The sequence below is a fragment of the Echeneis naucrates genome, chromosome 18, assembly GCF_900963305.1.
Source record: "Echeneis naucrates chromosome 18, fEcheNa1.1, whole genome shotgun sequence".
NCBI lineage: Eukaryota > Metazoa > Chordata > Actinopteri > Carangiformes > Echeneidae > Echeneis > Echeneis naucrates.
Window position 1 is genome coordinate 10,469,879 of NC_042528.1, and position 22,151 is coordinate 10,492,029.

At 41.5% G+C, this 22,151-nt stretch overlaps 1 protein-coding gene and 2 pseudogenes across 2 annotated transcripts; 2 read left to right on the top strand and 1 right to left on the bottom strand.

Moving 5' to 3' along the window:
• Positions 1 to 1,888: 1,888 nt before the first annotated feature.
• On the top strand, positions 1,889 to 8,902 carry LOC115059039 (UDP-glucuronosyltransferase 2B1-like; annotated as a pseudogene).
• Positions 8,903 to 11,511: 2,609 nt separating this feature from the next.
• Positions 11,512 to 14,249, top strand: LOC115059045 (G-protein coupled receptor 4-like). 2 transcript variants are annotated; one of them, XM_029526635.1, is made up of 4 exons: positions 11,512 to 11,865; positions 11,952 to 12,804; positions 13,088 to 13,234; positions 13,322 to 14,249. In XM_029526635.1, the coding sequence occupies exons 2-4, from the start codon at positions 12,224 to 12,226 to the stop codon at positions 13,509 to 13,511; spliced, it is 918 nt and encodes a 305-aa protein (XP_029382495.1). In that variant the 5' UTR covers positions 11,512 to 11,865; positions 11,952 to 12,223; the 3' UTR covers positions 13,512 to 14,249. The 2 variants fall into 2 exon arrangements, with proteins under 2 accessions (XP_029382495.1, XP_029382494.1); XM_029526634.1 differs by having other exon boundaries at positions 11,520 to 11,865; positions 13,088 to 14,249.
• A 350-nt stretch (positions 14,250 to 14,599) lies between these two features.
• LOC115059083 (prostaglandin D2 receptor 2-like) lies at positions 14,600 to 17,029 on the bottom strand (annotated as a pseudogene).
• Positions 17,030 to 22,151: the final 5,122 nt, after the last annotated feature.

The window sequence follows — 22,151 nt, forward strand, 5'->3', positions numbered from 1 at the left end:
CCTGTCTGATAATGCCCCTTATGCTTGCCTTCTGGCAAAGAACAAATAAGATTGCTCCTTGGAGACCTCGAAGGTCACGTTCCCTAATTTATGGTCCAGTTGGAAAAACTCTGAGCTGAAACGTAAGCTGCCGTGTGCGGTGAGGCTCCTAGATAAAGGAGAGAGCAACTCGTGGTTTTTGCTTTTTCCACACATGTTGTTAAGCAACAAGTGTGCATGCTGTATGTCCTCATGCCTGATGTTACTTCATAACGACTCTTGTCCTGAGGTTTATATAAGTCCACGTTTATATAAGTCCCGCTGTGTCCTTACTGTTCCTCCTGCCCTCCTACTCTCGCCTCGCCCACCCTGATGTCTCCTCATTGATCACAGCTGTATCGACCTCTCCTGCCGATTCTCATAGGAATCTGTATAAGACTGTGGGACAGTGTTGCCAGATCTTGAGAGAGAAAAAAGCCCAACCAGTGACCTAAACTTCCACGGTAACCCAGGTCTTTGAACATGCATGGGTCAGATGCACCATTACTCTAGTTATTGGTTTTAACATTTTGACTTCTTTATCAGTTAGTTCATCGAGATGATCGACAGCTCTGACTGATGTGTGATACTTTTTTGCTGTTGTTGTTGGTCTTTTTTTGTTGTTGTTGTTCTTGTTTAGCGCCTTTCGGTGCCAGCGCGGTCCCGGCGGACAAACTTTATTGTAGCTGTGGAGAGCTGGGAGAGAATCTGGAGGGGCTCATGCACGGAGCAAAGCAAGCGAAAATACGCAACCACACTTTAAATAACAAGCCCCCCCACCACGATATTAGCAACCCGCTTTACAGAACAAGCCCAAAGTCGCTTATAGTAGATGGAATAGAGCTCCCCCGCTTGGCCCGATCATAGCGGGGGGAACTCCCTCTAAAGACGGGCGGTGTCATTCTCTCTCTCTCTCTCTCTCTCTCCGACTCTTGGGCTTTGGGGCATGCCCACTTCCGGCGACCACGTTTCCTGTTTACATTGTCCCACCGGCAGCAAGTAAGCGTGCAGTGGCTGCACGGCTGAAGTTTTATTTTAGTTGTTTGGCTGGAGCGTCATTACTTTTGCCACGTTATTCACCTTGTTTTTCACGGAAGCGACACTTCCGGCCCAGGACTCTTCACCACTGTGTAGCTTTTAACTAACTTGTGTCTACCGCAGGTACAGAGAGGCTATAAATCCCTTTGCCTGTGGTTCATCCATGAGGATGCTGAGTAAAAATGGCAATCTACATTTAGGCAAAAACATATCCACTTGTTTTTTTTTTTATTGCGTTACAGACCACCGAGCCTTGAATGTGCTATCATTTGTACATATGATATACATACATATATAATGTGTATGTTTACATTAACTAAACAATTACAATTTATGAGGGAGGGTTTTTCTTGAATGAGCTCGCTTTATTCTGAACAGTTCGTGTTTGTGACCTTTTCACTAATTCTATTTTTGTGATTATATTTCAAGAACTGAATGGTACCAAAATATTTTCAGACTATATAATTAAACATACAACTTGATGTTAAATAAAATATCTTCTCATTTTCAAGTGTCAATGGAGTTTTTATTTCATGCGTGACTGCGGGAACAACCGTCCGATGTAGTAAGGCCCCGGCAGAGTGGAGGTCAACTTTGCTTTGACTGGGCAGTACATAAGCTTTGTACTTATACTGGTACTGTCAGTCAGTAAGGCTCTGATGAGGTGGTACCAGCCTCCCATCTTGTTTTTTTGTTTTTTGAAGGTTTCTTTATAGTGTACCCACGACACTGTTGATCAACATTAGCTTGCACACTTCACCCCGGTAAGGGAAAGCGGCTGACCGGAAGTGCAGCGCAAAAACACGGAAGTTCGTCACTATTTACTTCCGTGTTTGAAAATAAGGTGGATGGATACGAGGTGCAACGTTGATCTTCGCACCCCCGGATCATCTGAGTGATCTCCCCAATGCTTCATTAACCCCGGGGGTGGACAGAACGGTATGTATAGATAACCTCCACTTGTACAGCCTGTGTGTGTGAACGATAGGGACTGTTAGCCCATGTTGCTAACAGAGCCCTGAGCCCTTTCTGCTCTGATGGGTGTGGACATGTGCTGCTTCGCGTCGGCCTGCTGGCATCCACTTGAAGCCTGGGTCCCAATTGTAGAGTTGAGTCACTTTATTTTAGTTAGATTTTCTTGATTTCTATTTATCTGGGTATAGTTTATGTTATGTACGTTCTTTTATTATTATCATTATTGTTGTGCTTTGATTTGTATAGTTTGATTCTATACTGCCTTTGTTTGTTGTGTATTGGCCATATATATATATATATATATATATATATATTTTTTTTTTTTTTTTTTTTTTTAAATTGTCACTTACCACAATGGAATCCTTCCAACATCTTTAAGAGGAGCTCTAATCACTTTGCTACCAAAACCTGGCAAACCAAAGAACAAATGTGAAAACATCAGACCCATCAGCCTTCTAAATGTGGATTTAAAAATGTTTAGTAAAATAATAGCCTGAAGACTTGAGAAAATTATCCCACATATTATTGATAAAGATCAAAATGTTTTTGTCCAAGGTAGGCAAGGCTTCCATAATGTCAGGAGAATCCTAAACACATTGATTGAAGAAAAGGGGACAGCAGATACAGCATTACTATCATTGGATGCTGAAAAAGTGTTGACAGAGTGGAATGGCCATATTATTTGAGATCCTTACACGCTTTGGAGAAAATTTTAAGAAATGGATGAAACTACTTTATACAGTATCAGATGCTGAAAATATGACTAATCGTAATATATCCAATTTTTTTTTAATACAAAAAGGATGTAGGCAAGGAGATCCCTTATCCCCTTACTGTTTTATTATGGCTATAGAACCACTGGCAATAGCATTAAGAATGAAACATATCAGGCATATTAGTTGGGTAACAGGAGCACCGCCTGGCTCTATTTGCGGATGAGATAATAATCTTTCTCAAAAAGATAGATAGATCCATTCTGGGGTTAGGGTTAGTTAATGTTCTTAAACCAATTAGAAAATAAAAATCCTCCTAATATAGCCACTCAATTTAAAATTGTGCATTGTTTCACGTACTTGAGCATCCAAATTGTCCCATAATTTAAACAATTATTGCTAGTAACTATGAACCATTAATGCAAGAAATCTCAAAATCATTAGATAGGTGGACACACATACCAATATCACGAGTAGGTAGAATAAATGTCCTTAAATGAATACATTGCCTAAACTTTTTGTTTTGGTTCAAAACCTCCACTTCCTCCCCCAGGTAATCTGTTCACTGAACTAAAAAAACAGTTTGGTTAGATTTTTGTGGAATAATAGACAGTCCCAGACACGACTGTCACTACTGTACTTACCCTTTGACAGAGGGGGACTTAAATGTCTCAAACCGCTCTGGTATTATTGGGCAGCACAATTGAGAACATTGCTGTTCTACTTCCCAGGAAGAGATGCTCCTCTCTGAAAGAAAAGGAGGACCTGCAGCTAAATCTGCCCCTCTCTACATACCTGTATTCAGCAAACACTAAACTCTTAAAAGAATACAAAAAGCCCTATTTTATATATATATATATATATATATATATATATATATATATAGGACACAACAAAATCAAACATTAGACATTCCTGAAATATCTATTATAGAGAAACTAATGGACACAAATTGTTTAGGGAGGGGTTTAATTTCCAAATGTATAAGTGTCTGGTGGATGGATGTACAGAAACCTCTGTGGAACGACTGGGAGCACGGGGAGAGGATTTACAGGAAGACATCTTGGTGGAGGAGTGGGAAGAGGCTTGTACTAAAGCTCAATCCGGAACTACTAACACCCGTCTGAAATTATTGCAATACAATTGGTTGTTGCGAATGTACATAACACCAGAAATGCTAAACAAATATAATAGTGCTATTCCGGATACTTGTATCAAATGTGGGAAGGAAAAGGGTAAATTTTTCCGTTGTATTTGGTAATGTATGGAAATACAGAAATTTTGGCAAGAAGTGAAACAATGTATTCAAGATATTTTGGCTTAGTTGACCCCACTAATTTTTGTTTTCAATTCCAGTGCTGAGAGCTACCAGTGGTGGTCCGTGGTGTCCTGGTGGAGGTTTCCCTTTTTGTGTCCCGTGCATCGCCTTTCGGTTTTATTAGATTTTGTCCATTAATATTGGGATGCTTGTGTTCCCCTGGGATTCCTCAAAACCCTCTCTCTCTCTCCCCCCATTGGTAAAGCCATGCACTGATTAGGTTTTCCCTTTTTGCGTTTTGCCTTTTTAATGGTATGAGTGTTAATGAGAATTTGTATTACTTTTTTTTTTTTTTTACATAAGTAGTATAGTATTGAGTTGCATAATAAGATATTTATGTTAAATTGGAAACAACGTCCTGTCCCTCACTCTAGCAACACAAACTCTGCGTTCTTATTTGGTTATTGCAATTAGGATAATTCCTATGGTGAAACTCTCTAGATAGTGTTGTTGGTAAATACATAATACTTCATAACTTCTGGTGCACCACGTTTGCTCGCCACATCTCCTTTCATGCCACTCCATCACAAACCGCCATGAATTTCACCCCTCTAGTCCACCTTGAGGTTTCCTCATTGATCACAGCTTTATCAACCCTGCCTGCTGATTCTCATAGGAATGTGTATAAAAAGTTAAGTAATATCCAGAGACTTAATTATGTAACAGTGGAGGAGTCATGTTGCACTGACACACACACACACATACACACACACACACAGATTGGTCAAAAAACTGCCAACCATGACCCACGTGTTAGCTTTATGTACTGATTCTATTACATAAGAGCATTTCTAAGACTTAACATGTTTAAGCAAAATGCCAGAACACTGATATGTTTATTATTACCACTGCTTTGGACATCAGGCTAGCGGCAGTATGCACCGGATAGATATTAGAAATCTGCCAATAAATGCAAAAGTGGAAAAACATCATTGTCAGGCTTTTCCGTTCACAACATTTTAGACCTTTGGCTGATAATCCACATGTTGGACTCTGACCTGCCCGAATGTGGTCTGCAAGGTAGAAAATGTAACTGGTGAACAATACATACCACATGGTGCTCCTGCCTGCTGCAGAGCTGAAGCTCCTGGATTTGGATACAGCGAAAGAGAGGTGAGAGCTTTTAATAGAACAATTTAATTGGAAACACAATTACACTAACTTTTATCACTATAATACACTCCCACCATGTGATTATACAGTTTACAAAGTCAGTGACCGACCAAGCCTCGGCCCTTTTTGGCTCTGCAGAGACCACTTGCTTTTAAATGGTTTTAAGCAGACGGCTGTGCAGCGGCTCTATGCGCTCCATGGGTGCTCTTTCGTGTGCGTTTTGGGCATTTTCCTGTCTGAATTTTCCAGACTGCAGTTGTAGCCGCCGCCGGATTACGATGCAATATGGTCGGACGAGAGGAGAGCCAGTTCTTGCTACAGGCAACGTGGGCGACCGCAGTGTAAAAAAAAAAAGTTGCCAGATTTCTAGAATGACACCGCTCATTTCCACTTTAACTATCCATCAACTTATTGCTGAGAGTCAACAGGTTGTGTGTGTCTGTGTCAGAAGAAAAGGCGGGAGGGGGGGGGTCTGAGCAGGTGGAGTCTCACTCTCAAGATCTACACCTGTACTTTCATGTGGTCAAGTACTACCTGAAAAGAACTGAGCACTGAATTCAGATTATGTTCATTATTATATTATAGTATTATTATTTTATTTTATTCATTTGTAGTAGTAGTAGTAGTATTTTTTGCTCTATTTAATTTATTTATTCTGATTTTTGTATTTGTTTCTCTATTCTTGTCACCTTTTGTACTTAATACACTATGTTAGTAAAATAACAAATTATATAATATATTCCTGTATTTGTATGTTGGGGGGAATGGGTTAAGAGGGGGGGGGGGCGCCAAGTGATGTTTCACCCAGGGGACCGCCTCTGCCTGCCGCTGATGCAGACAGCAGTACGCGCTAGCTACCGACAGGACAGAACGCCAGCTCCAGTAAGAGCAGAGCTGGAGGACTGTTCATTTGCCTGCACAATGAATGCCGCACCAACAGCAAGATTGTAGCCCAGCACTGGTCCACTTGACCTGAAGGCCCGGTCAGTACTCTGTAGGCCCTTTTTATCTCCTGATTGCTGTTTATGAGCGCTGGCACAAGCAGCAGAACCATCATCCGGATGGAGTGCAGTGCCAGGAGATTTAATCAGGCTTCCTTAAAGGCCGTACTCCCCAGCTTTTTCCAACGTTGGACCTGTGCCACCAGGCGGAAAATAAACTGGACCATGTAGCAAGCATATTCCTCTCCCTCATTTCTGGCAGTCAGACCATATCTCCCTGTTCCTGGTCCCAGCTTCCAGCAGAACAAGCGCAAAATACAGATCATTAGAACTTGGGCGGAGACTGCCTTCTTTCATCTCCAGGACTGTTTTGACTTAACCGATTGGGATCTGGTCTCACATAATGATGCAGAGGAACATGCAGAAAATCGATATGTTAAACTGTATGGACACTGTCACATTCCAAAGATGCATTAGGGGCGTTTCCCAACTGAAAACCCTGGATGAAGACTCTGCCATCACGATTGCAGCTCACACTGCGCTGAGCCACCTGAACACCATCCTCCCTGGCACCCTCACCTCTAAGCTGCTCCAACCTGGGCCTTTCCAGCCCAGGATCGAAGACGCTCTCCCCACGGGTGTGTCCTCGTCCTCTGTTGCCCTCACTGCACACGACTGCACTGCTGTCTATGCACCAAACACCATAATCAAATTTGAGGATCGAAAAACTGACATTCTGGGGCTGATGCAAATAATCTGGAGTTGAACGCTAAAAAAAAAATAAAACAAAGGAAGTAACCCTGGATTTCACAAGGAAACAGCTGGTGGGTCCACCCCCACTGCTGATTAAAGGAGTCTGTGTGGACTCCTGTCCTGGATCATCAACTGAAAAGATTATGGGGTGCTCTCTGCCCTCACTGGATCGTCTTGTCCTGTTAACTCAGCAGAGCACAAAAAATCATCAGCGATTCCACACCTCCACACACAAGTCCCAACTGTTTGAGCAAATGCCTCAGGCAGAAACTCCAAGTCTGCTAGAGCACATACTACGAGGTTTAAGAAAAGTTTTTCCAAGAGCCAACCGTAAACTCTTCATTTGAATAAATAACCTCCTAACTCTGTGAATGAATTCCAATTATACACTTTATTCAGTCACTGCACGTTAATATGTGTTTACATCTCTCCGTTGTTTCCTCCAGGTCATGTCCCGCACAATCCCTCTACTGCTGACAGCACTCTGCTGCATACTGCTTAAACCTACTGTTGCAGCAGCAGCAAGATTCTGGTGGTGCCTATTGATGGGAGCCATTGGATCAACATGGAGGTGATCTGCAAGAGCTGCACTCCAGAGGCCACAACATCACTGGGCTGCGCTCTGCCAAGAGCTGGATACATCCCCAGTACCTCTTCTTTGTACACCTCCATTAATGTGCCAATGTTGGAGGATGAGTCAGACATGGACTACTACAATAGAATCGTTAGAGATGTTATGGAATGCCGCAAATGGATAAGTTTACGCGCACTTTCTGCCAGCAGTATTTGATCACATCCATGTTGACACATTGGCCATAAATCCTGCCAGAGCAGCTGCGACAATGATGGATGACCCAGTTTTCATGAAGACGCTGCAGGATGCCAAGTTTGACTTAATGTTACAGACCCTGGCCTGACCTTAGGAGTCTTTCTGGGTGCGTACCTCAAACTGGCCGATGGTATTCAATGTGCGCTGGATTAACAACGGAGAGAGCCATTCACCATGGCTCCCTCTCCGACCTCCTATGTCCCTGTTCCAGGAGTGAACTTCAGGATCAGATGAATTTTCTGGAAAAGGACAAAGAATAGGTTACATTATATCTACAGTCGTCTTGAACAACACTTTAGCATTAACATTATCTACACAGATCTGTTTGCAGCGGCACTTCCCTCCTGGAACAGATTTGCTGTCTTTGGAGTATGCGGCTGACATTTGGCTTGTGAGAGCGGATTTTGTCTTTGAGTTCCCCGGCCCACCATGCCCACGTGATCTACATAGGAAGGGTTCCAGTGCAAGAAAGCCAGACCCCCTCCCTGCTGAGCTGGAGGCATTTTGCAGAGCTCTGGGGAGCACGGGTGGTGGTCATGTCTCTGGGGACGTTTGTGTCAGCCCTTCCTCCTGATGTCCACAGACGCCATAGCTGCTGCATTTGCCGAAATCCCTGCAAAAGGTCGTGGTGGAAGTTTATAGGTGAAAAGCCTTCTTCCTGGGGAACAACACCCTGCTGGTCAACTGCTGCCTCAGAATGATCTTCTGGGACACCCCAAGACTCGTGCCTTTGTGGCCCATGGAGGCACCAATGGAGTGTATGAGTCCATCTACCACGGTGTTCCGGTTCTTGGCCTGCCGCTGCTCTTTGACCAGTTCGACAACCTACACCGGCTGAAGATGCGCGGGGCGGCCCGGGTAGTGGAGGGCCTATTCACTCATCAAAGAAGATTTCCTTGTGGCTCTGAGGGATATTCTGGATACTCCATCTTATCGAAACAACATGCAACACTATCCAAGTTGCATCATGACCTGTCCAATGGCTCCAATGGATAGCGCCATTTTTGGATTGAGTACGTCATCAGGAATAAAGGAGCAGCCCATCTAAAGTCAGCAGGTATTAACCTTCCTTGGTACACCTACTTCTGCGTATGGTGGCTGTTGTAATCATGGTTGTGTCTTAGGAGTTGTTGTCTGGGCTTCAGTCTCCATTTGTAGGATGCTCTGCTGCCGGAGTTCCAGAAGAAAGATAAAATCTGAATGATAGATTCAAACAGAACTCATAGAAAATCATACGCGTTTCTTCGCGTAACCTTTTTGGAAAATAAATATTTAAACTCTAAATTGTTGTGAACTATTCATTTTAGATGGGTGCCATTTTTTTTAGATGTAGGAGAAAAAAATACAACAAAATTATTATTCTGTATTCAAACTTTCCTAGTGACAAACACAAATTTTAGCTAGTTCTCGTTAAAGTTCAGTTTGGGGTTAGCCTTTAGTGAGGGTGGTACACACTGAAGGTCTCTCACAAGGCTGACACATAGATAAATTAAACTATTCACAACATGCAAAGTTTCATCCCATTCCAGTATCATCCCATGGCAATATGCATGTAGAAGATTTTGGTGAAGCCCATTGTGCACTATGTACAGGCAAAATATAAAATCTGATCTCAACTACATAATGGTAAACTTTCTGATTGTATGTTGCACATTGTGACTTGCATATTCAGGGATTGACAAAAGGGAAACAATAGCAGCCGCCCAGCTACCAGTACAAATAAAGCTGCAAAATAAATCAGGGAAATTAAAGGTCAGAAGGAATAAGTAATATTTCTTTCAAACTATGGTGGTGTTCAAACCTTATTCCACAGAGCCAAGTGGCTGTACAAATGGTTCATAGGGGATGATGATAAATTGGTTGCAGCAGTAGAAGTAGGAGATTCAGTATTTGGCTCATATTGCAGCAGGAAGGTGTGTATACATATGCAAAGGAATAGGCCATGTAGCTGTGAAGGTGAATACACCACCCCATCCAGGCAGGCTGATGACTTGGGCAAGTAGCAAGGCAAAGCCGCTGGCAAGGGTGTGAACAGAGGCGAAGGCAAAGCAATTGATGATCGAAGCAATAAAAGAGGCAAAACACCAGTGGTTCCCTTCACTTTGGCACAGTACAGGAGTTCCCATCATGCAGTGCGTTTACAAAGAAGGGGAGAGCGTCAGACCACCTCTGCAGCAACAACAGAAATCCAAAATTCATGCCAACAGAGAATCATCAATCTGTTTCTCTGAGCAAGTTGCAATTACAACAAACAAACAAATAAATAAATAAATACAAAACAAGCAAACATTGATGTGGGTTAGGTATGGTAGTTGTTAAAGTTAAAATCCTCCTGTAACAAACACAACGACCACAAACTGATGAGTTGGAAAGCATTCCAGCTTGCTGTATGAGCTTCACTCAGTTCAATTGGGCCGGTACCTCCGAGGGGTCAAGGCTGAAACACATGGCAGTGGCTTCAAAGTCGACCTACTCCTACATGTACACGGACAGTCGGACTGGAGCTGGAGGAGTGTGCTAAAGTTTTGCGCTAAGCTATGACCCAGAAGTCAAACGTAAATGCAAGCGTAGGAGGTCAGACAAAAGAAAAATCTGCAGCAAAAGCCCATTTTTGGGCAGATAGAGAGGCTAAGTTGCTAGCTAGCTAGGTCTTTTTTTTCTTTCCACCTTGGTTGTGGTCTGTGACGTCACAGGTCAATCAGTAGTGGCCCGTTACCCACAAGCCGAAAGAGCGCATATCGTCACCAATCGTAGCGCAGGCGACAAATAAATCCATTTCGTGCATGTACAGTATACTGGGGCAAGGACAGAAGTCTGATTAGATGGCTTTATCAAGCTATAACCAAAAATGTACTTAACTGTGCATGTAAACGTACTGAATGATTTCTGGAACAGTGGACCCCCTGCAGTGTGCAGCCAGTCTTCTGCAAGAATTTCTTACCATGATGTTTCTATACCTGGACCTTGTCCAGGAACACTGCGCCTGCAGATTTGCTGTGTGTGCAGTGTTGAGCTCATATCTCTCCTCATGCCCAAAGAAATATACACAGGGGCAGGGAGTAGGTAACATTTCTGGGGGCTCGTCATCTTAATAGCGAATTATTTAATAAATCAAAGATTGGTGACATTTAAAGGAAACAAAGTGAGTGATTAGATCCTCCTGCTTTTGAAACCATGTAGTAAAAAAATGTCTTGGACCCATTGTCCCAAACTTATCCATTCTTCACCAACACAATTTCAATTGTGTACATTTTTTTTCTTCTCCCAGGGGTGCCTGAGAAAATTTCATCTGGGTTAAATTTAACATATTCACTGCCTACCAACAGTTTTAGGTTAACCAGGTTTGGAGATTGGAGTTTTAATCTGTCGTGTCATCTAACATCTACATTTGTTTTCCTGCAACATATTTGTCCTTAGTTTTATCTAACTCAGTCTTGCAGATCAGGCATGTGCATGCACAGCACCCTGTTGGCTTTGTCCCGCAGTTGAGTTTTGCACTGATTTGTTCTCATTTTCAGCAAACTGAGCATCATGTAACCTTACTCACAACCTCAACACACACTCACATGCGCATGCACAACACAATCTTGGGGCTTTTTGACCATGAGAACAGATTTATGTTTCCTTCACATATATTGTCCAAGCACACACACTTTGCAACTTTGCAAGTTCACTTAATAAGGAGAAAAGTTATTTTTGTTTACTTTTAAAACACCTAAAAGAATTCCTACATGTTTACATCATAGAAACTATTTTCAAATGTGTTGAAAAGCATGTTTGAAGACAGCATACAGCAAATGAGTTAATGTGTTTGATGGCAGAGAGCCAAAAGTCAACAATCTAGAGGGCATTAGTGGACACTGAATATTAGTTCCACCCCTCAAAGCCCCTGTTCACCTCAATCATCCTCTCTACTACTGGCCTAAATGAGAGAGAGAGAGAGAGAGAAAGGGAGAGTGTGTGTTTTTGTTCTGGAGGAGAAAGGCATTCTCCTGCCTCAGGATGTTGCCTTTAAAGCTGAAGAAGTGGGCTTCCTGTGGAGGAAACGATCACAGAATAGATGAGGCTTGGTCGAGACACCGTGTTCCCAACATTTTCTTGAGTGCAGGTCACTGAGCTGCAGAGTGGACAGTGAGCCTCAGTGGAACCTAGTCGCAGCCCAGAGAGGTGAGTGGAAAGGCTTGCTTTGGGATTTTTGGTTTAATTCCCTGTGTACTTACTGACAGTAAAATGCACATCTCTGTGTTTTGCAGGTCCTGTGCTACTTCCCTTAATGGATCCTGGGTTCTTTGAGGAACTGGCGGCTGGTAGCATGAAGTGTGACGCTGACCTCCTTTGGAGGAAAATGCTTTTGTGAATATTACACAATGGACCAATGACAAGTAGATGAGTCAAACTTGGACCTTTATGTCTTCAAGATCTTTAAGTGAATGAATGGGTATTTCTACACCCACTGTGAGTGTCAGTCCACGTTAGAGTGAGGTTTATTTTAGTTTCCCATGTCAGGTGTTCGACTGGCAGTGAAATGTCCAATGAAAGCTGCAACTTCCCTTTAGACATGGACAGGTTCGGCTTGACCTGTATCTATGGCCTGATCTTCTCCTTGGGCCTCCCTAGCAACCTGCTGTCTCTCTGGGGACTGTACCAACTGGGTCGCTCGGGCGGGGGAAGCTGCCAGCTGGTCTACATCCTCAACCTGCTGCTGTCAGATCTCCTGCAGCTGCTCACCTTACCCCTGTGGATCATCTACCTGCAGGGCGCGCACCGCTGGCCCTATGGCCAACTAACCTGTGAGCTGGTCGGTTACGTGTTTTATGTGAACGTCTATGCCAGCGTCATGTTCCTGTGCCTGATAGCGCTGGACCGCTGCCTGGCCATCGTGTACCCACTGAGCAGCCGCAGGGTGCGGACGGTCAGGGTGGCAGCAGTGTTAGGTGTAGCCATGTGGACCCTCACCTTCCTGTTCTGTCTGAGTGGACTGCTCCCATCAGTCTTTGACTCTGACAGACTGTTGTGCCTGGAGCAGTACCCCGTCAGTCCCAGATACGCCCTCTTCAAGATCACTACTGTGGTCCTTGGATTTCTGCTGCCATGTGCCATACTAGGGTGAGTTAACCCTAAACACTCAGTGAGGTAGTTCTTGTTTCAACCTGTTCATGTAAAGTGGTCTGACAAGAACTTATCAGTCATCTAAATCGCCAAATTTTTGGAGCAGCAAAGGAGACGCAGATGTTTTACAAACAACCTCTTTGAGGCTGAAGTGCTATTTGAGCAGTAGCATCCCATGGCTTTAATCGCAAAACCTCAGATTTTCCTATAAATAAGCCACCTTGTATGTTCTGTTGACCTAGCAGAGCAATAATCTGCTGCATCTCTGCTTCCTCCTCAGATACACCTCAGCTCACATTGGGGTGACACTCCGACGATCCCCTTCTCTGTCAGACCACGAGCGTAACAAAATTGTGGGCATATTGGTTGTCATCACCATCAATTTTATTGTCGTCTTCGGGCCGTATCACCTTATTGGTGGATACAGGTTTGTGTCCTTGCTGCTGACTGATGAGCCATGCGGATTGGAACGTTCTATTTTCCTCATCTATCGCCTGTGCTACGGTCTCACCAGCCTCAACACCCTGCTGGACCCTCTCTTCTACATCTTCCTGTGTCCCGATGCTCGGCTAGAGCTGCAAAGGTCCCTGCCGTGCCTGGGAAGGGGGCAGAATGCCGGGAAAAAACAGAGCCTCAGTATCAGAGCCAATACAGACGCCGAGGGGGAGAAAGAAACTAGACACAATAATCCTCTTCCGATATGACCACAGTCCTGACTACACTAAGCAATTGTGCCACCCAGTGGATATGCATAGGGTTTCTGCTACTGCAGTTTTTGGTTTTAGCTTCTCATTTATAGATATCTAAATACTGATTCAGAAGCTGATGAAAATAGAAAATGTGCTTAAAACAAAGACTCCAAGGCCTAAAGACTTGGTCTGCTGATTTTAATCACATCGGTAATAATTTGTGTCTAATTAACTCAGAATGTGGAAAATTGTTTCATATTTGTCAAAAGTGGAATGAAAATATGACAAATACAACTTTGTGCCTTCAAAGAAAAGACATAAACTGTTAGAAATAAGTTATTCAGGTTGTTTTTTTTTTTTTTTATCAGAATCTGACCTTGGACACAATGAGAACATTCTGTGTAAAGTTCACCATATTCATGTGCACCAAACAGGCAGATAAAATCTCTAGAGTTCTCACACGTGACTCAGAGCTGACACATTTTTCGTGAAAGAAATAAAAAAAAAAGGGAGTGATGTATCAACACATGATTTGAAGTTGAAATAAGTGCTTTAATTAATTTTTTTTTATTTTCTTGGTTTTCTTTGCATTCCAGCAGTTTTCATTAATTTGAACAGGAGAAGTGCTGCAATTCAAGCAAACACTGACTGTGTGTATTCAGGTCATGCCATTTAAGTCATTCTAACCAAATATTCAGATGTCAAGGAAAGAAAGGAAAGCTAATTTTTAGGTAGAGGCCTGTGAAAGTCACAGAACACATATATATACATATATATATGATGTAAAACTACACTGAAAGGGTCTTTTTTCTTTTAAAAAGACAAATATCACCCCACACACACCACACACACACACACACACACACAAACAGGAAATGTGTAACACATGGGACTTAAGCAGAAACAAATTAAAAGCCTACCAGGAACAGAAGTGATTAAACCTGATTGGCTGCTTCTTAATTTGATATATCTATTCAGGTAGTGAGAAGCATTACATACATACAGTAGCTGTGCAAGAGGTGAATACAAACTAATCAGATGATATTATGCTTATAGCACAGCTGGTAAACATGGATTAAGTTGCAAACACACAGCAGCATCAATAGCAATATTGACCAATAGAAAAAAATTCTGGGCGAATTTTTCAATCAATATTTTTTCATGTATTACTAAATAGCTGTAATAGTAGTTTGCTCCAGCGCCAGTTCCTCTGATTTCAAATTCACATTCCCAGTAGAATTCTGAAGCCTGTTTAATGACCTGGAGATGCTGATGGAGCTTCGCCCGGAGCTGCGGCGCCGTGCCAGCTCTGCCAGATCCTCAGCCAGAACGCTCTCCATCACTGCGCCCAGGGAATGTCTGATCTTACTGCACAGGTCAGGACAGCTAAACACGTACAGAATGGGGTTCAGGACGCTGTTGAGGAAGCCGATGGTTGCTGACACTGGGAGGGCTTTGCTTGCTTGTGTCTGCAATGCACTTCCATTGGCAGCCATCACCTCTAAGATGATAAAAAGGTGGTCGGAGTCCAGCAGAGTATGAAAGTCACCACCACTGCCACGACGAGCCGAACAAACGGAAGGGCGTCGGCAGCCTCTGTGCGCCAAGGTAGCACTTACAGCGGAATAGCTGAGGATGATGACTAGCAGAGGGATGAGGAAGGCTAAGAAGAGCTTCATGAAGGCCAAAGCCTCCTTGCGATATTTACACAAAGCTTTCAGATCATATGGCTCACTGGGGAGGAAGCCTCTAGCATAATTGTAGTAACAGAGTCTTGCCGCTGGGTAGGGTTGTGGTGTCACGGTATATGTAGAAGGGGATTGTGCACAGAATAGCCAAGGCCCAAATCGCCCCGCATATCTTCCCAACTGCCTTGACGTTCCTATGGTTTTGGGCCCAGACGGGTCTCAGCACCACAAGGCAGCGGTCCATTGAGATCGCTGCCAGAAGGAAGGCACTAAAAAACATGTTGAGGAAGAAGATGGAAGAATGGATGCGGCAGAAGGTTGGGCCCAGTGTCCAGGTGTCGCCCCGCGCCATGTAAAGCGTGAAGAAGGGCAGGGACAAGGTGGCCAGCAGGTCAGAGGCTGCCAGGTTCAGGATCCACATGCTGATGACAGAGCGGCGGACGTGGAAGCCCACTACTGCAAGGATGAGGAGGTTTTCTATGATGCCAATGGTAGAGACCACGCCATGGAGGGAAATGATGAAAATTTTCAAAGAACTCAAGTTGACTTGGTGTGATGGATTCACGGTGATGTTTGCCGTATGATTGAAATGACAATGAACCATCTTTGTGACGTCACAGTGCTGTGACCTACAACAGAGAAGGAGTTAAAACAAGAAGTGACAATTTTATTTCAAATTTAGAATTTGACTTACTAAGGTGTTCTCCTTCAACATTGTATTGCTATTTACTTATTTAGTTTTATGCGCAGTAACAATGCCAATTTGAGGTTTTTCTAAGCGAGCAAAATGTACTTTAGGCTCATATACGATAACATCATCACATTCTTCACAAACTGCTGAATAACTGGAAAACGGAGAAATGTTCTAACACCACAATAATTGTGTTATCGTTCATCTGACAGTGGCTTTAGCATGCAATGATATGTCTTGTTATTTATGAAGTGTTCATTTCTTTAATATTAGTACTAAAACATTTCATAGAAAAATAGAAAGAAGCAAAGGCTTAATTCTGTGAATGTTGTCCAGAGAAATTAACCTCATCGTTACAACCACAGACATCAGTTCAACTCTCCATATCTGGACAGGCCAATGTCACAGACCCACTGATGATTTGGGCACTCGTGCTCAGAAATAACAACCCCAAATTTTAACATTACAGCATAGAACCACATAAAATGTCACTGTACTGTTGATTTCACCTGCTAACGGCAGGATGTTTTGTGGTGTCAGTGGATGCTGGCTGTGATCTGTTACTCTTCAAAAAAAATCATTATCACAGCCTCTAACTTTTAATAATCTTATCTTTCACATCAACCACATGCTCTCTGCAGTTCTACTCAAGATTAGCAGTTGAACTGTTACAGTAACTGAATGCACTTTACATCGGTATTTCTACCTGTTGATGAATTTATTATATAGCAGTAAAAGTAAAAAAAAGAAAATAAGAAAGGTACACAGCATGATTTAAACACTTTGATTTATGTCTTTAGAAAAGTGTTATGGGGAACACTTTATATAATTTCAATGAGGTGTGGTCAATGTGTTAGTAACTGGCTATTTGTAATTTTAATTCTGCTGATGAAGCCAGAACTACAGCATGAAGAATAACTTTAAAAAGCTAAAACTCAAAATATAATTTAAAACAATGAAGCATTTTATCATTGCGTGGCTAACAATAGACAATTGATAAATTGTTTAAATTTTTGGTTTATCAGCAACACTGAAGCTTTCACTTCAACCCACTTGCACAAGGATAAAAAAAAAAATGCTCACCTCTATTGTCTGGATGTGATGTGTTCCGTCTCACGTTATTAATGATTAGTCAATAGTACCCCGCACGAGCTACATGGGTGTGCAAAACAGTAATAGGAAGTCAAAACCTCAAAAGGAAGAACAGATAAAAAAAAAAAAAAAAACGATCTCATTTGTTGACACCTTTGAACACCAAGCCAGACCTATACATGCAGCCTGTTTTAGTCTGCTATTCTCTGAACACAAAGTGTTACTCAGGAAGTAAATTTGCAAATAGTGGGCATCTTTGTTGTCAGTCTGATTTACATACAGTTCACACGCAGCAAATTAAATGAAAGGTGCTCTGTCGTTTTAAAGAGAATGCCCGCAGTGTTATAAATGCAATCTTTTCCAATGGTACTTAAATGAAGTGAATTTCAGGTCTAACCTGACGTGGAAATACTTTTGGCAAGGGTACTATGGGGGACTTTAGAAGCATCCCAACAGGAACCATCTTTGAGTACTGTCCTTCACACAACCATAGACCCTTGAATCTCAGACCCACTTCCAGACCCCCAAGTGCACCATGAAAAGACAAAGAAATTATTTCTTTGCTCAAGCGCTTCTTTCCTCAAATGCTAACCCTAACCCTTTCTTAATTGACCAAATTGATCAATGAAATCATTTAAAGTTTAAAGGACCCACAATTTACACTTTCGCTGTAATTGTCAGTAAATCTTGGCATTGATAAGAAAATATGTTTGTGGTGTTAAGAGCCGAAAATTATCTCAGTGTAGTTTTTTGTCACATTGAGAGCGATTGCTCTTCTCTTTTATTTTAACATCAAAAAGGCATATAACTTCTGGCAGCTTGTATTCAGTCTTGGTTTTCAGTTTATTTCACAGTATTAATGTTGAACTCAGACAGACTTTATAATCAAAGAGGACACCTTTCACGCTATCCTTATCTCTATGGGACTTTGAAAGTTTGAAAGATGTATTTCTGCTACTAAAACATAACAAAACCATTGTGGTTAAACATGCATGTCATTGTAATGAGGCAAAGGTTTCAAAAAAAAAACAAAACAAAACAAACAAGGCCAAGAAAGCAGAAGTTTTGAAACCCAAGGACATGTGGGGCTAACACAATGCATACTATGTTTAATATAATTTCCACACGTTGGTGGTGTTTTTGTTTCAGTTTTTTTTTTGTGCCTACTGTGAGAGGGTAGGAGTCTGTGATGCAGATAATGGAGTCCTCAGCTTCAAACTTTTCCTCCCATTCCTCCTCTTTATGAGATCAGTGCTTTGCAATTCTTCAAAAATATACACATTAATTACACAATTAATTAGGATAGGACAGGCAAAGATAAGCTATTAGCTTCTGCCTATTCATTTTTTCAGTTATTGTACACTATATTTATTTATTTAATATGTGTAATTAGCTTTGTTTGAATGTGGAGATGATGATGATAGATATTTGATTTGATCAGGCAGAGGAAGAAACACACTTTTTGTTTTCTGCTGCATTTTGGTGTGTATGTGTGAGAGGGAGAGATTGAGAGAGGGAGGAGGGTGACAGGGCAAAATAAAAAAATTCTATTACACACCAAAACTCCCTACCTTAGCTACAATTGCAAGAACTATAGGCAAGCAACTTTGTTTCTTTTGCTTCGATCAGACCTCTAACTTCTGCATGTCAACAACATGAGGAAAGTATGATGGATGCACATTTCAAAGTTAAACCAAGTCTAGAGTAACATGGGGTTGTTTGAATAGAACTGAATAAACTTACTAAATATCCCGTTGATGTTGTATTACTGGTGTAATTGAAGAATTATAAATGTGTTACAAAATTTTATTATTAAGGTAGTAATGTATGTGAGGTACTGATGGAGATTTCTCGACTATATTTATAATGTAAATAAGAAAATCAGTTAGGTTTATGGATAACACTCCATCCAAATGAACGATTACTTAATGATTGAATTACTTCAGTGCTTAATTCAATTTTCATTATCAGCCAATAATTGGGTCCCCGACTGAGGTACATAAGGGGAATACACAAAGAGAGGGTTAGGGTTAGGGTCTCTCTATTCATGAATATGAATATGCAATTAATAATATATACAGATAGATTTACTAAACTGGGAAATTTCTATATATAAAAATAAAAGTAAAAGTAGAAACATAATTATGCAAATAATTGTGTGAGCATAAAGGCCAAACGTTTGTAAAAACTAACATTTAAGTCAATGTTTCCCAAACCATGGCTTGGGGGTCAAAACAATTCAGTAACTTTAATAGTAATTATTGCATTCAAATTTTTTCGAATGGAAACAAAAAAAGAAAGAAAAAAAAAAAACACGATTTTACACTTTTATCCTTTCATCAGACCTAATTGTTTGCTATATAATAAAATATGCTATTTAGCACAATAAATGAATTAATAACAGTCTCTAAACTATCCAAAAAAAAAAAAAAAAAAAGAGGAATAGTTAAACCTACCCTGTTTTCAGTTCAGTCACTATCATTAACAATAAAAGTACACTCTGATGTGAAATTTGGGCTATTTATTTGAGTTTTTTGTTAAGTGGGTCATGAGTTGAGAGAGGATGTGAATCACTGATCTAAATCTTTCAGGTTTAGTCTTGACATCTTAGATGATTCAAAATCCTGACAAAGAGCAAGAATGTGGACCAAATCGCTCTTAGATCTGCATGTTTCCTGTTTGTCAAGGGATTGACCTGGTTATGTATGAAACATGCAATGTTTTATGGCCAAAACTGCTTGTTAAATGAACTGCCTTTTGTCCTCAGAGTCCACACCTCACAGTTCTTCTCAAACCAGTACGTGTAACCAAGATAACGCATTCATATACAGATTAAAGCCCCTTTAAATCTGTTTATGTGACAATTGCTTGTCCGAGCCATTTTGTCTTATGCTGTTGATATACACTGCACTGCGCAAACGAATTCAGAAAGAAGAAGAAGGTATATACAAATGTGCAACTGAGTGCTGGGCACAACGCAACAACAAGCATCTCACCTAGTGAATACTGTTAGCACCCCCTTGGGGTCAGTCTGTGTAAAATAAAACACACACGCTTGGTGCCCCGTGATGGTCTAAAACGCCACCCAAACCATAAAAATGGTGGCCCCATTATGTTCTAGAAAAATCCATTTGTGGTACATATGGTTGGTGGAAAATGATACCAGCTGTCGGACAACCAAGCATTTTGTTGTTTGAACTCTGGACCTCCTTGATGCAAAATCTGCCAGCTATGAATATTGAATTTAATCCCCTCACTCCCTTTTGTAAGAGCGCTGACAACCACAAATCCGCACTACCTGAGTTACGCAAACACTACTTTCTGGTGGAGATGCAGCTTGACCCCTTTACCAAAACTATCTATCTATCTATCTGGACGAACCTGAACACAGAGTGAAGGATGTGAAGTTGACCCACTTTTCGGAGCCTGTAAGTCTCTTCGTACTCTAAAATGACTTGAAATGACTTTAAAATTGTTTCTCTAAATCCTGAGAGCAGATTTTTGAAAATTTTGACTTTTGTTATATGGACTTTTATATGGTGCTCTGGTTTAGGCCGACCTTGGAGACAGTGTGATATGACTTTGTTTGTGTTCCTCCACTGCCAGTCATGGGGCAGCGACCTCACTCCCTCTCTTTCAATACCTTCTATTACCAGTTTAAAGGCAACAATCAATTCTCTGTCTACATCAGAGAAGGATTCTATAATCTGGAAATGACTGAGATCCAGGCCATGTAGCACTGTGGAAAAACCAGCAGTAGACTCTGAATTTAACTGTGTAACAATTTTAGTTTTACATTTTTAGGTAGCCTTTTTTTTTTTTTTTTCGAGTTTCTTTTTTTTCTCTCTCTCGCTCTTCTTTTTAAGATTTCTGCTGTCTGGAGTCCAGTTTTTCCTCCAGCAGTGGTGCCTGACTCTGTGCAGCCAGGCTGGGTCAGTGACTCCGACCTGAACCAGTTTACCGTTTCAAAACACTCTCACCTGAGAATCCTGTGAGTCCACATTGCTACACACACACACACTGCTGCTGCTGTGTGTGTGAAGGCTCTCAGCATAGAGGAGCTGTGTTAATAACTTATGGGAAAGGAATGTGAACCTGTCTGACACTGAGAAGTATCACTGCCCTTTGGCTTCATGTGGACAGATACTGTTTGGGAAAGGAATAAGATTCGATGTTGACGGTGAGGAAGACATGTTTGTATTTTTTCCATTTCTCTTTAAATTCCTCAATCTATTTACAACTGCCAGTGCACTCATAGAAATTTTATTCTGTTTCTACATTGCCTATTTTATTTATTTTGTAATTTTTCACAGCGGTACAGCACCCTCTCTATCTCTTGCTGTAGGTGGAGCTGGGTGAATGCTGGAGTTGAATGAATTATTAACTATATTAACTATAGAAGAAGTTGGTTTGTTGTTGAGAGGGTGATAGTTTTACCTTTAGCTGTGAAGATAGTTTTGGTTTTGATGAAGTAAAAGTTTTTTTTGTTGGTATTTTAAAGCGTCACAAATTTTTAAACAATTCAAATTATCCTCCCAATGTGATTCATGCTATTTTGTCTACAAACTCATCCCATAATTCACTGCGCTGGAGACGACTGGAAAATCAGACCTGGAGTGAAAAAACTGAAACATTCTGACTCCATCCTGAAGCCTCATTTAGTGTTAATATCATTTGATCGTGTCGATCTAAGGTCTCAGTGGGTGTGTGTAGTTCAGCTCCTGAGCAGCAGGAAGCAGCAGACCCCCTAAAATAGAGTCAACACGAGTCCACCATCATGGTGGTAATTGCAGTGACCACCAAGTAGACTGAAAAGTTTTTTGTTTTTTTTTTAAAATCAGACTTTCCACTTTCTACTTTCCACCAATAGGCCAGGGTAGTTTTTGGTCAGCTGACAAACAATAAGTTGACCTCTGCCCTTTGTTTGAGCAGCTGAGGGGCCTGACGACCAACGCAGCAATTATTTATTGGATAGTACTCATCCTTTTGTTTTTTCAGTCGGAGGTTGCAGCCTATTGACATGAAAAGAGCGTGTAGATGGACGTAAAAGTATATAGGGGAGGGTGAAGTGTGTGTCTGTTGTGAACATCGCTACAGCTGTGAAACTATTGACTATAAAAGTGGTTATGTTATTTCCACAGCTGCAAGCAAGTGACTAATAAGAAAGAGAGAGAAACTTAAGCA